At 44.5% G+C, this 15,295-nt stretch overlaps 1 protein-coding gene across 1 annotated transcript in view; it reads left to right on the forward strand.

The window, feature by feature from the left end:
• The first annotated feature begins 2,926 nt into the window (after positions 1 to 2,926).
• The window catches only part of LOC139290910 (TBC1 domain family member 9B), a 32,415-nt gene continuing 20,046 nt past the window's right edge, over positions 2,927 to 15,295 (forward strand). Inside the window, exons 1-5 of the mRNA XM_070912734.1 lie at positions 2,927 to 3,094; positions 13,137 to 13,247; positions 13,327 to 13,445; positions 13,524 to 13,755; positions 14,933 to 15,191. Of these exons, the coding sequence (XP_070768835.1) occupies positions 2,977 to 3,094; positions 13,137 to 13,247; positions 13,327 to 13,445; positions 13,524 to 13,755; positions 14,933 to 15,191 (839 nt within the window). The 5' untranslated portion in view covers positions 2,927 to 2,976. The remainder of the gene's footprint in view (positions 3,095 to 13,136; positions 13,248 to 13,326; positions 13,446 to 13,523; positions 13,756 to 14,932; positions 15,192 to 15,295) is intronic.

Raw genomic sequence — 15,295 nt, forward strand, 5'->3', positions numbered from 1 at the left:
CTGGTTAATGGAGATAAACAGCTGGTGGAGCTAATAAACAGCTGGTGGAGCTAATTCTCCAGTCGCTGCCATTAAACTACCACAGAAGAAGAAGAGGACACGACGAGATGATGTCATTAAAGAGCTCCAGTTGAAGCTCAAACGATGGATAACCATGTGGAGAACATGAACAACTTCAGAGACATCAGACAAGAAACAATTTTCACGTTTACAGTTTGTTTTTAATTTTCTGCTCAAGCTTTTTTTTAAGCAGGAGCATGGAAACACCTTCAGGTGACTTCTGCTATAAGTTAAATGAAATCCATGAAGGTGTGTTTAGACAGACAGAATGTGAGGTAAATTGCAGTTAATAGAACTTAAGCTGGAGTCTAAAGATGTTTGGAACTAATTAGTATTTTAAGTATTTTCACATTTGTGAGGTGTAAAAAAAAATCATCTTTCATTTTTTACTTCATGAACATTATCATCAGTTCTTGCTGCAGCAGACAAATAATGTCTCAGTGTAACAGTGAGAAGGAAGAAAAGTTTGAAGCTTATTCGTCTTCATCAAAACTCCAAACACTGAAAACATGAGTGATCCACTAACCTGTTGTCACCATGGTAACACTAGTTACTATTAACTAGTCAACACGTTGCGGTAGAGCTGCAACTAACAATTATTGTCATTTTCAATGAATCTGCAGATTATTTTCTTGATTCATAGTTTGGTCTTCCTGTTAAAAGTCCTGATTGTCTTCTTCCAAAACACAAAGAGATTCAGTTTACTGATATAAAAGAGAGAAAAACACCAAATCTGAGACACTAAGAAGCCATAAAGTCTTTGGCCTTTTGACTTTGAATTGATAATCAGCTGGATGTTAGCATTGACTCTCGGCTGTTACCTGACAAACAACATGAAGTTTAAACAATTTAGAAACTCTGTGAATGTTGTCTTAAAAGGAAAAGCTGCTAAAGTATGTGATACACCTGCTTTCTCTCTTCCCATTGGCTCCCTGAGCTGGAGTCCTCAGGTGTGACGTCTGCAGCTGTGATGCTCACTGCTGCTAACCAGAGGGTTTCCTGAAGGGACGGACTGCTCCTTTAAAGTGTATTCACAGCTTCTGAATTACTCAGCGTGTAATAATCAGCTCCAGTGACGGGGCTCAATATATAAACAGCATTATACAATCTATAACCTGACAGATCGATCAATATTATATTTCTGAAGTGACCTGAACACGCCCTGATGGAGTCCTGAAGACTCGCCTGTCCTTGTCTCTGTGTCACATGGCACTTATGATGATGATGGTGGTGGTGGTGATGATGATGAAGGAGGTTGTGTGTGATGCTTTCAGTTCACTGTGTCTCTTACTGCCTCAGCATTAAAGTGTCTTTAACATGCAGGAGTCTCAGTTTATTCATCTACACATATTCTGTTTCCAGTAAGTATTTAATACACACAGTATTTAGATATTATATTTAGATATACCTAAGTATGTGTATACGTATGTGATTGAATCCACTGGAGATAAGAAAAACAAAGAAGTACGTTAATAAAATAAAGATGGGAGTTATATATAATATAGATCTGGATTACATTATACTGAGAGCTCGTTCTATTTTTTTTGTCCTCCCTGTTAACAAACAGTCAGCGTAGTCCAGTATCAGTAAAAGAAGAAGTGACATTAAATGTTTGAAATGATACAGAACTTTCTTTATCATGTGCTCTGTGTGAAAGTCAGTAAATAAGATTATTTTCAAACGAGTTCTGATTAAATAAGGACTTATTTTGAATTTACTGCTGATTAAGATGTCATGGAGACCACTGATGCTACTGGCCTGTTGGGAATTCCAACTGTGATGTGGTCTATGATCCTTGTGTGGTTACAGGAAACTTCAAATGAAGGCAGGAAATAAAAGTGCAGGTGTAGTGAGTGAGTTGCATAGTTATAAATAAATATACAAAACTGACGGATCAATAACAGATGATTCAGAGTTGAAAAACAAACTTCACATGTCAGAAGTGTGTAAACTGTTGAGTTATTCACTATTTTGATGTCTTTAGAATGAGTTGAACAATCAAACCAAACACAGTTGTAGTCTGAGATCAGAAGACATTTGCATTCAAGGAGAAACGATTAAGAATAGGACACAATAAACTGAACACTTCACATTATAGAGACACATCCAACTGTTCCAACTGTGAACACTGTCAGCAACCAGAAACTGTACAACATGTAAATATGTCAATATATATCAGATATATATCTGAGAGAAAGGACATGATGGAAGAGCTGAAAATATTAAAGAGCAAACTGAAGTCTGGTGGAAGATGTCTGATTAACTTCAGGAGCCAAGGATGTTGGCTGCCATCAAACCTCAAAGCAGAAGAAGATACCTTGCTTTATTAACAAAGAAGAATATAAAATAAAGATTCAGAGAAACAAACAGGATATAAGCTCTTCAATGCAGATATCAAGATAAGTACATACACTCAGTCATCGAAGCTGTGGTTCAGTTTTTATGGCCTCACTGTTTCAGGGTGTCAAGATGTGTTATTGTAGAAATTCTTGGAAACATTTAGGCATCATGATGAAATAGGGACAACATAACAGGCATGACTCCAAGCTCACATTCAACATGGCAACAGGACAAAATATAATATTATAAATAAAAATATGGCATGGTCTATAGTTTGGAATGACTCAGAGTACTTCCTAGATTCAAACCATGGATGTGAAATGTAAAAAGAAGTTGAAGTGTCACAATCCTTACGTTCATAAACGTTATCTGCAGCTGATCTGTGATGTAATGACGCAGCGTGCGCAGAGGGCGTGTCCTGCTGCGTCAGACCCGGAAATGATGTGCAGTCAGCAGACTGGGTGAAAACAACAACATCAGCTCGGTGTTTGTCTGAATTAGACGGAGACGCCAGGTGACACACGGTCCTTTCTCCCGGTTTTTCCCCGGCGGAGGGTGAGCAGGGAGCGGGCAGAGATGTGGATCCAGCCGGAGGAGGTGCTGCTGGCCGGAGCGCTGTGGATGTCTGAGCGGGCCAACCCGTTCTTCATCCTGCAGAGGAGGAGAGGACACGGCCGCGGGGGGGGACTCTCCGGTGAGTTAATACCGTCTGGTCCCGTTCAGTCCGAGTCTGTATGATATAACGTTACTGTAGTCCACTTCAGTCCACTTCTGTCTACTACAGTCAGCTACAGTCAGATGGTCACAGTCACACCTCGTTCATGATGGAGGTGAAGTTGTTCTAGAAACATTCAGGACTTCGTATAAAGTCGACATGATTTATTGTTAAGCAGCTGAAACTGGTGACGTCCTGAAGCTATCCACGTATTGTAGATAGAAGTACTACATTTACCGTCGGGTGGTTTAATAACTATGGGTTAAAACGTGTTTAGTCCACAGAGACAGAAATGTTACTTTCCACCTCTGCTTTACAAACTACTACTGATAATACAAACAGACTGAATGATGGTTCTACATCCTGTCAGAGTTTTAAAGTTTCAGACTCTGCTGACTGACTCACAAAGTTCACATTGTTGTGTTATTAGATTTTGCTGTAGAGAACTCAGGGTTGAACCAGAGTCCTGAACCTGAACCTGGAGTCCTAATCCTGAACCAGAGTGCAGAGAGAAAACCATCCTCTGAGCTCAAGATGAACCCCCATTCAGTGTATATGTTTACAGTTTAGTACATTTATAATGAAGAGTTGATGATTCTCTTTAGTCTGATGTGTTTTTCCTATCAACTCAGAGGTTCAAGTCTGGTGTGTGGAACAGGTTCAAGTCTGGTGTCGCATTATGTTTGAGTCTGGTGTTGGAACAGGTTCAAGTCTGGTGTTGGAACAGGTTCAAGTCTGGTGTTGGAACAGGTTCAAGTCTGGTGTCTAAACAGGTCAGAGTCCGGCGACTGAACAGGTTTGAGTGTGGTGTCTGAGGTTCAAAACTGGTGTCGGAACAGGTTCAAATCTGGGGTTGGAACAGGTTCAAGAAAAAAGAAGAAGAAGAAGAAACACAATTTTAAAATCTTTAGATGTCTGCCCACGAAAAAGAGGGACACCTCAGCCTCCCGCTCAGTCTGTCAGTGTTATTCTGCCGCTCTGCTCAGGACAACTCTTCAGGTTTTTGGAGGTTGTTCAGTTTGTCTCGCAGAAAGTGCTTTTTCTGTTGTGAAGAAAAGTTAGCCTGTGTCTTGATGGACACATGGCTTTACTTGTTGCGAAATTAATCGCTAACTACTGCTAACCGTAGCTGCCATTAGCTATTTAGCTGTGCAGCTAGCTGTCCTCTTAGCTAACTAACTCCCCCAGTGCTCCGAGCTAACCGTGCAACAGTTACAGCAGTTAGCGGTTACTTTATAAAGCTTTATAAAGCTGTTTGTTAATGATAGATGGTGTAACTCTGGGCACATCACTTTTAAAGAACAACTCTGCAGTAAGGACATTGAGCTGTCAGCTGTTAGCATGAGGCCATACTATCTACCGATGGAATTCACTCATGTTATTTTGTGACGCGGCCTGTGACATCCTCCACTTACAGGCAGGCTGCAGACACAGCACCGGCATGCCCTCCTTCTTATTCTCCTTCTTATTTCTGGTGACTTTAACAATGCCTCTCCATCCTCCACTCTGCCCATTTTCACCCAGTATGTCACAAGCCGCACAAGAGACAATAAGACGCTGGACTTGTTTTATGCCAACACCAAGGAGGCATGTAACTCATCACCCCTCCCTCCCCTGGGAAGATCTTATCACAGCCTGGTGCACCTCCTGCCTGTGTACAAACCCCTGGTACTCAGGCAGCCAGCTGTCTCTCGCACAGTGAAAAGATGGTCCGACGAAGCTTTGAGGGACTGTTTTGACACAACGGTGTGGGAAGTACTTTGTGATCCTCATGGGGAGGATTCCAACAACAAACCCTGGATTACCCCGGACATAAAGGCTCTCCTTAAGGAAAAGAAGAGGGCCTTTAAGTCAGGAAACAAGGAGGAGTTGAAGAACGTGCAGAAGGAGCTGAAGTGGAGGATCAGGGACGGCAAGTCCAACAGCTACAGGAGGAAGATGGAGGATCAGCTGCAGGACAATATCAGTGGAGTCTGGAAGGGCCTTAAAACGTTATACGGAACCCAACTCCCAGCCTGTGGGGGACCGGAAGTGGGTGAATGATTTGAACATCTTCTTCAATGACCCTAACCCCCGGCCCAGTCCACTCTGTTGCAACTCCATCGTCTACACCCCCTACATACTGCCCCATCCCCACCTTCTCCCCCCTTCCCTCAACAGTCAGCTCACAGCCACCCTTCACATCCTCCAACCCCCAGCATGCAGCCCCCCTGCTTCAATCTGTCCCTCACAACAAACCAGGTGAGGAATGAACTCAGGAGGATCAAGGCAAGGAAGGCTGCGGGTCCGGACAGCATCAGCTCAAGGCTCCTCAAGTCCTGTGCAGACCAACTGTGCAGGATAGTTGAGCACATTTTCAGCCTGAGGCTGGAGAGAGTACCACAGCTGTGGAAAACATCCTGCGTGGTACCAGTGCCAAAGACCCAGCACCCCAAGGACTTAAACAGCTACATGCTGATGGCACTGACATCGCACCTGATGAAGACCCTGGAGAGGCTGGTCCTTGTCCACCTCCGCCCCTTGGTGAGCCCATCTATGGACCCGCTACAGTTCGCCTGGCATTGCGGTGGATGACGCTGTCATCTACCTCCTCCTCACCTGGAAAAGGCTGGGAGCACTGTGAGAATCATGTTCTTTCAGAATCAGAGATACTTTATTGATCCCTGGGGGGAAATTATATAGTACCGGTGCTCCCATTCAAGAATAGAAAGTAGCATAAAGTTAGAAATAAAAGTATGTACAAAATATAAAAGATAAGAAGAAAATAGAAATATACACATTTACAATATTCAAGTGAAAAATAAAAGTAAAAAATATATACAGTAGCAATGTATATGTATGTGTATATATATGTATGTATTGCACTATTGTTTATGACTTTATATGTGCACTGACATTTAAAGAATAAATAATAATGAGATAGTATATGTAGAAGCAGGTCCAGATTTCCAGTCTGTTTCTTCTGAGTGTCTGACACTCAGAGGGAGGAGTTGAACAGTTTGATGGCCACAGGCAGGAATGATTTCCTGTGTCGCTCAGTTGTACATTTGGGAGGAATGAGTCTCTCACTGAAGGTGCTCTTGTGCCTGACCAGTACATCATGGAGAGGATGTGAGACATTGTCCAAGATGACCCGCAGCTTGGACAGCATCCTCCTCTCTGACACCACCGTCAGAGAGTCCAGCTCCACCCCCACAACATCACTGGCCTTGCGGATCAGTTTATTGAGTCTGTTGGAGTCCGCCACCCTCAGCCTGCTGCCCCAGCATGCAACAGCATAGAGGATAGCACTGGCCACCACAGACTCATAGAACATCCTCAGCATAGTCCGGCAGATGTTGAAAGACCTCAGCTGCCTCAGAAAATCCATCACACATCCACACTGACCCCCTGGATGGAAACACGGTTCATCGGCACCTTGGTCCTCCTCTGATCCACAGTCAGCTCCTTTGTCCTTGTCACGTTGAGCTGTAGATGGTTCTGCTCGCACCATGTGACAAAGTTGTCCACAGCAGCCCTGTACTCATCCTCATCACCCTTACTGATACATCCAACTATTGCTGAGTCATCAGTGTTGCAAGCGCACATACTGTGGTCTGCCAGCCAGGTAGTTGACAATCCAGGACACGAGGGGGGCATCCACCTGCATCTCCATCAGCTTCTCACCCAGTAAAGCCGGACGGATGGTGTTGAACGCACTGGAGAAGGTGAAGGCATCCTCAACTCCAAGCCATCAATGTGAGCCCATCAATGTCCTCTCCATGCGGCTCACAGAGTGCCTGCCAGTCAGTCACCTCAAAACATCCCTGAAGTGTCTCATAAGCCTCCTCCGACCATCTCCTCGCTGTCCTTACGGTTGCAGGCTGGCTCTTCACCAGAGGCACATAACGGGTTGAGGTGCACTAGGTTGTGGTCTGACCTACCCAGAGGGGGGAGGGGAGAGGAGCTGTATGATAACGTAAAGGATGCAAGTCCAGGGTCCTCTCCTCTCTTGTAGGACAGCTCACATACTGAGTGAAGGTGGGAAGTGTCTTAGCCATGGTGACGTGGTTGAAGTCACCCGAAATAGCAATGAATGCATTCGGGTGGTGAGTCTGTAAACGGGCCATGGCGGAGTGAATGACGTCATACGCTGATGTCGGGTTGGCAGAGGGAGGGATGTAAACATTCACAACAATGGCATGTGAGAACTCCCTGGGCGAATAGTACGGTCTGAGTCCAACCGCCAACAGTTCAATGTCTGGGCAACAGACACAATCCTTGATGGTGATGTGGGAAGGATTGCACCACCAGTTGTTAATGAGAAAGGCAAGCCCCCCTCCTTTGTGCTTACCGCTACCGATGCAATCCCTGTCGGCCCCGACAGTCTGAAAGCTGTCAATGGAGACGTTGTCATCGGGAACGTCCTGGTGCAGCCATGTCGCTGTAAAGCACATTAAATTACACTCCCGGTACTCCCTCTGACTCCTGGCCAGCGCCGTTAGCTCATCCATCTTGTTTGCCAGCGATCTCACATTGCCCATGATGAGAGAGGGGAGACACGGCTTATATCTCCTCTTCTCCATAAGCCTCTGCTGTCTCGACCCACCTCTCTTCACTTGTCGCTTTGTTCCTCCTCTGCATCCTCTGTGTGTTTTTCTCCAGATTTCAGCCGGGATCTCCGATGTTCTGGACTCCAAGCCGGCCGGCTTCAGAGCAATCAGCTGATCTCTGGAGTAAACAATGCGGCCCAGAAGTTGCTGCGCGACTGTACGATGTTTGAATGAAAGTAATTCCAGAGTGAAAAAAAGTACCAGAACTCTCTCAACCAGCATGTTTGGAGAGGGTGCAACTTCAAAAGTCAGTATTTTAAAAAGTACTGAGTTAAGTAAAGGAATAAAGAAGAAAAAATATGAAAACAAGCTGCATGCATGATTTCTCTAGTGCCTTTTGACACCATACAGCCCACGCTTCTGAAGGACAAGTTGGAGCGCAAAGGGGTGGACCAGCACCTCACCGCATGGACTCTGGACTACCTCACCAACCAACCACAGTACGTGAGGATACGGGACTGTGAGTCCGATATGGTTGTCAGCAGCACGGGGGCCCCGCAGGGAACGATCCTGGCACCCTTCCTCTTCACCCTCTATACTGCAGACTTCACACACAACTCTGCTAACTGCCACTTGAAAAAGTTTTCTGATGACTCTGCAATTGTCAGCCTCATCGCAGATGGGGGCGACAGGGAATACAGAGAACTGACCCAGGACTTAGGGTTAGGTGGCGGCAGAACCGCCTCCACATCAACGCAGGGAAAACCAAAGCGATGGTGGTGGACTTCTGCTGGTGTAAACACACCCCTCCCACACCAGTGAACATCCAGGGAATGGACATTAAGATGGTGAAATCTTACAAGTACCTGGGTGTTCACCTGAACAATAAACTGGACTGGACTGACAACACAACTGCACTGTACAAGAAAGGCCAGAGCAGACTCTACCTGCTCAGGAGACTCAGGTCTTTTGGAGTGCAGGGGGCACTCCTGAAGAACTATTTTGGCTCAGGGGTGGCATCAGCCATCTTTTATGGTCTGCTGGGGGCAGCAACATCTCAGCTGCGGACAGGAAGAAACTGGACAGACTGATTAAGAAGGCCAGCTCTGTTCTGGGATGCCCCCTGGGCTCAGTGGAGGCGGTGGGAGAAAGACGAATGATGGCTAAGCTATCATCCCTGAGGGAGAACATGTCCTACCCCATGCAGGCACTGGGCAGCTCCTTCAGTGACAAGCTGCTTCACCCGTGGTGTGTGAAGGAGAGGTACCACAGGTCTTTCCTCCTGGCTGCTGTCAGGCTTTACAATCAGCACTTCTCCCAGTAGACCACGCACACCGAAATGGACAATCCACTCTCATTCAATATTTTTGAATGTATAACAAATGGTGCAATATCTACAGCTCTCTATGTGCAATAGAGTATAATTCCTTTACCTTTTTTTCCATTCTGTAAATTTGTAAATTGTAGTTGTTTTTAGTTTTAGTAGTTTATAACGTCTTTATTGTGTTATTTATTACATCTTGATATTTCTTACTTATGTCTTTCTGGAGAAGTGTCAAAGAAGAAATTGACAGGATTATGGAAGTGGATGTCCCCTCAGATCCAAGAGATATATAGCACAGATCAGAGGTGTATATATATACATATATGTATATACACTATATTGCCAAAAGTATTTACTCACCCATCCAAATAATTGAAATCAGGTGTTCCAATCACTTCCATGGCCACAGGTGTATAAAATCATGCACCAAGGCATGCAGACTGTTTCTACAAACATTTGTGAAAGAATGGGTCGCTCTCAGGAGCTCAGTGAATTCCAGCGTGGTACTGTGATAGGAGGCCACCTGTGCAACAAGTCCAGTCGTGAAATTTCCTCGCTCCTAAATATTCCACAGTCAACTGTCAGTGGTATTATAACAAAGTGGAAGCGATTGGGAACGACAGCAACTCAGCCACGAAGTGGTAGGCCACGTAAAATGACAGAGCGGGATCAGCGGATGCTGAGGCGCATAGTGTGCAGAGGTTGCCAACTTTCTGCAGGGTCAATCGCTACAGACCTCCAAACTTCATGTGGCCTTCAGATTAGCTCAAGAACAGTGCGTAGAGAGCTTCATGGAATGGGTTTCCATGGCCGAGCAGCTGCATCCAAGCCATACATCACCAAGTGCCATGCAAGGCGTTGGATGCAGTGGTGTAAAGCACGCCGCCACTGGACTCTAGAGCAGTGGAGACGCGTTCTCTGGAGTGACGAATCGCGCTTCACCATCTGGCGATCTGATGGACGAGTCTAGGTTTGGCGGTTGCCAGGAGAACGGTACTTGTCTGACTGCATTGTGCCAAGTGTAAAGTTTGGTGGAGGGGGGATTATGGTGTGGGGTTGTTTTTCAGGAGCTGGGCTTGGCCCCTTAGTTCCAGTGAAAGGAACTCTGAATGCTTCAGCATACCAAGAGATTTTGGACAATTCCATGCTCCCAACTTTGTGGGAACAGTTTGGGGATGGCCCCTTCCTGTTCCAACATGACTGTGCACCAGTGCACAAAGCAAGGTCCATAAAGACATGGATGAGAGAGTTTGGTGTGGATGAACTTGACTGGCCTGCACAGAGTCCTGACCTCAACCTGATAGAACACCTTTGGGATGAATTAGAGCGGAGACTGAGAGCCAGGCCTTCTCGTCCAACATCAGTGTGTGACCTCACAAATGTGCTTCTGGAAGAATGGTCAAAAATTCCCATAAACACACTCCTAAACCTTGTGGAAAGCCTTCCCAGAAGAGTTGAAGCTGTTATAGCTGCAAAGGGTGGACCGACGTCATATTAAACCCTATGGATTAAGAATGGGATGTCACTTAAGTTCATATGCGAGTCAAGGCAGGTGAGCCAATACTTTTGGCAATATAGTGTATATATTTGTATGTGTATGTGTGTATTTGACTTTCGGGTGAAATTTATGGAAAATGTAAAAACTTCATGCTACAGTGATATTATATCATGAAAGTAGGCCATTTAAGTAGAAGCATGCAATGGTAATTTCTTCATCTCAAACAATTTATTGAAACAAAAGCTAACAGTGGTGGGTATACCACAACAAAAAATGTCAGTGTCTCAATAACTTGTCATGTGTCCTTGAGCATCAATTACAGCTTGACAACGACGTCTTATGCTGTTCACAAGTCGACTTATTGTCTGCTGAGGCATGGCATTCCACTCTTCTTGAAGGGCTGCCCTCAGGTCATTGAGGTTCTGGGGTGCGGGGTTACGACCCTCTACACGACGACTCAGCTGATCTCATTGGTTTTCTATGGGATTCAGGTCTGGAGAAAGTGCAGGCCACTCCATTTGAGGGACCCCAGCCTCCAGCAGCCGTTCCCTGATGATGCGACCTCGATGAGCTGGGGCATTGTCGTCCATGAAGATGAAATCAGGCCTGTGTTGCTCATGCAGAGGCACAATGACTGGATTAATGATGTTATTCAGGTAGTATCGGCTTGTCACAGTACCATTCACAAGGTGTAGGGCAGTTCTGTGTTGACTAGACACACCTGCCCAGACTGTAACACCACCAACTCCAAAGGCTGGTCTGGTGACAACAGTGGCTGATGCATAGCGTTCTCCTCGACGTGTCCAACAGCGTTGGCGGCCATCATTTCTGCTCAATGTGAATCGACTTTCATCAGAGAACAGCACTGAGGCCCACTGGTTCCTCATCCAGCGCAAATGCTCCCTGGCCCATGCAAGACGATGACGCCTGTCCCTGGTGGTGTGGTCAGGTACCCTTGCAGCTCGTCTAGCACGCAGACCATGCTGATGTAAGCGGTTTCGAATGGTCTGACGTGACACTCGGGTGCCTCTCACCTCACTTAAACGTGCCTGGAGTTGAGTGGCATTCACCATCTGGTTCCGCAGGGCACTGTTCACAATGAAGCGGTCATCAGCATGGGATGTGGCCAAAGGACGTCCACTTCTATGCCTTTCTGTGACTCTACCAGTCTCTCTGTCTCTGTTGCAACCTGCTGATGACACTCTGTGAAAACTCTAAGCTCAGTGGCAACTTCCCTCTGAGAACATCCCGTTTGAAGCCTCGCAATGGCCAGTCACTGTTGATCGATTGTTAGGTGTCGTCTTGGTCTCATGATGTCAAAATGTGAACAGCATGACGAAGAGGACTGTTTAAATACAAATTGTCATTGAACCAGAACATTTAGTGGTCGATTCATGGATCAGACACTTGTTGTGATTTTTGCGGTTAATCACCTTGTTAGAGAACAGCATGTTATGCAATAAGTACTGAAACACTGGACAGTTGGACATGTACATTCAAAAGTTTAGAGAAGGTCAAATTAAGTTCACCTGTAAAGGTTATAGTGCATTTTAGGTGCATTCTGAAATTTCATCCAAAAGCCGAATATCCCTAACTTTTTTTGAGTAGTGTATATATATGTGTGTGTGTGTGTATGAAATCATTCTCAAAAACCTCTTCTGAATTAAAAGTCATTTGGTCAGATATGATGGATAATTAACAGTCCAAACAATATTCCAGTAGTTGATATAGGGGGAAATGAGACTATAATGAAGAGTTAAATGACAAGAATGATGAACCGAAGAGCAAATTTTCTTCATGGACCTCTTGCATACACGTTGGTCGCACCAATTAAATCTTTCATCAACAAAGAATTTATATACGCTGAATTTCCGGTCCAAATATTTTAGATTTGTTGATGGAGTAAGATTTGTTTTTGTTAAATTGATTAATATTAAGAGTACGCTTATTCAGCTGACCAGACATTTCAGTATTTACACACTCTATTAGTGTTTTGAAGTCATTATGTGAGGCTATAAGATTGGTGTCATCTGCAAATAATATAGGGAGAAGGTAATAGCCAAATCATTGTATATCAGAAATAATAAAGAGTCAAGGATTGAACCCTGGGGTACCCCAAGAAGTTCTTAGATATGAAACAGTTTGGAAATAAGAGTTTTATGACAGTATCAAATGCTTTGGTCAAATCTAAAAAGTCACCAAACACGTTTTTTATCATCTAAAGAAGAGGAAATATTGTTTACAAGCTGCAGCAGTGCTAGTTCAGTTCAGTTGAGTATAAGGATGCTGCTTTAAAATAAGGTGTCCTAGTATACCTGTTTACCTATATTCATGTTTACCTGTCTCTCTGTGTGCAGGTGTTATGGTTTACCTGTTTACCTTTCTCTGTGTGCAGGCCTCTTGGTTTACCTGTTTACCTGTCTTCATGTTTACCTGTCTCTCTGTGTGCAGGTCTTATGGTTTACCTGTTTACCTGCCCCTCTTTGTGCAGGTCTCCTGGTTTACCTGTCTCTCTGTGTGCAGGTCCCCTGGTTTATCTGTTTACCTGTTTCTCTGTATTCAGGTCTTATGGTTTACCTATCTCGCTGTGTGAAAGTCTCCTGATTTACCTGTTTACCCGTCTCTCTATGTGCAGGTGTCATGGTTTACCTGTCTTCATGTTTACAGGTCTCCTGGTTGGGACTCTGGATGTGGTTCTGGACTCCAGTGCCAGAGTGGCTCCTTACAGGATCCTGCTGCAGACTGCCGACTCCCAGATCTACTGGAACATTGCCTGTGGTGAGTCAGCTAGACTGGGAGCACTGGTATTGGCTGAATGTTTGTTTATTGTATGTTCACCTTCAGCTTTGTCTTGCAGGCTCATCCAGGAAGGAGATCACGGAGCACTGGGATTGGCTGGAGTCCAACATGCTGCAGACTATCTCCATCTTTGACAACGATGAAGACGTCACCACCTTCGTCAAAGGAAAGATCTCTGTATGTCACTGTCTGTGACCGACAGTTTCTCTTTTACTTGTGTGTGATCCTGTCAATGAGAGATGTCACTTCCTGCAGGGCATCATTGCGGAGGAGAACCGGCTAAAGACGGGGGAGGAACAGGAGGAGGATTGTGGGAAGTTTCGGGAGGCAGAGCTGAAGATGAGGAGGCTGTTTGGGATGCCTGACGAGGAGAAGCTGGTGAATTATTACTCCTGCAGCTACTGGAAGGGCAGAGTGCCGCGGCAGGGCTGGCTTTACCTGTCTGTCAACCACCTTTGCTTCTACTCCTTCCTGCTGGGCAAGGAAGGTATGACCGGCCAATCACAGGCCAGAGTTTAATGATGTCAGTTATACAGTCTTTGTTAAAGAGTAACATAACATCCTGTTTTGAATGTACCCTGAAGGGGGCACTGCTGTAGTTACCTGAAGGTACTTCATAATAATCACTACAGCATAGATTCTTTTAAATGCATGAAAATGCATTACACTTTTATTAACACATAAAATGAAATGTTATGGTGAAGCCTGCATCATTATAGATGCATCAATATGTACTTTGCTTTACTTGAAACACATACAATGATAACTTATGATACTGCATGGACTATTATAGCATACTATGAGTCCCTACTACAGTTGATTGTTGAGGTGTGTATAGGTGAGTATAGATAGTCATAATGTATTATATGCCCCATCAGTCAACTTCTAGTTTATAACCAGTCAAGTGTGTCTTATAATTCATTATAAGTCACATCTATAATATTTTATGGCTGTTGCTATAGTGCATCATTATCTGTCTTTATGAGTACAGTCATAAATCATTATGAATGTATTATAATTCACTATGAATGCCCCCATAATGCACTTTAGATTTGATCTTCATAGAAAGTGTTACCGATACTTCTGCAGTTGCCAAGGGTTACTTCTGTAGCTACCCAAATTTATTTCTGCAGTTGCGAGTGAATACTTCTACAGCTGCAAAAAGGTACTTCTGCATTTACTATGAGGTGCTTCTGTAGTTACTTGAAGGTATATCTGCAGTTTCCAAGGTGTACTTCTGCAATTACTTGGGGTATTTGTGCAGTTACTAGTAGGTACTTCTGAAATTGGCAGAGGGTACCTCTGTAGTTACCAGGGAGTACTTTTGTATTTCCATAGGGTATTTCTGCATTTGCAATGGGGTACTCCTGTTGTTACTAGGTTGTACTTATGTAGTTACCAGGATGTATTTCTGCAGTTACAAGGGAGTACTTCTGTATTTCCATACTATACTTCTGCATTTGCAAGGGGGAACTTCTGTTGCTACTTGGTTGTACTTATGTAGTTACCAGCCAAAAATAAAGTGTCAAGTTACTCTTCAGTACTTATTCTCCAAAAATGATTCTGCACAATCACAGTGTGCCATTCTTTCATATGTTATATTCATATGTATATATTTTATATTCATATATTTTTATGTCCTTGATCCCCCCACTCCCCCTCAGTGACCCTGGTGGTGCAGTGGACGGAGGTGACCCAACTGGAGAAGAACGCCACCCTGGTGTTTCCGGAGAGCGTTCGTGTTAGCACACGTCTCACTGAACATTTCTTCTCCATGTTCCTTAACATCAATGACACCTTCAAGCTGATGGAGCAGCTTGCCAACATTGCCATGCGCCAGCTACTCGACAACGAGGCATTTGCTGCCGACCGATCACTTCCCAAACCCTGCAAGACGCTCAAGAACGTCTCTGCGCTAAAGAGGTCTCAATCTGTTTAATAACCATGCTCCTGATATCAAGCTGACAGGGTTTCATCTGATCAGACTGAGGTGGAAATGTTTAACAAATAAAGAACTGTTGCTGATC

This window comes from Enoplosus armatus, chromosome 10 (assembly GCF_043641665.1).
Source record: "Enoplosus armatus isolate fEnoArm2 chromosome 10, fEnoArm2.hap1, whole genome shotgun sequence".
Taxonomy (NCBI): Eukaryota; Metazoa; Chordata; class Actinopteri; order Centrarchiformes; family Enoplosidae; genus Enoplosus; species Enoplosus armatus.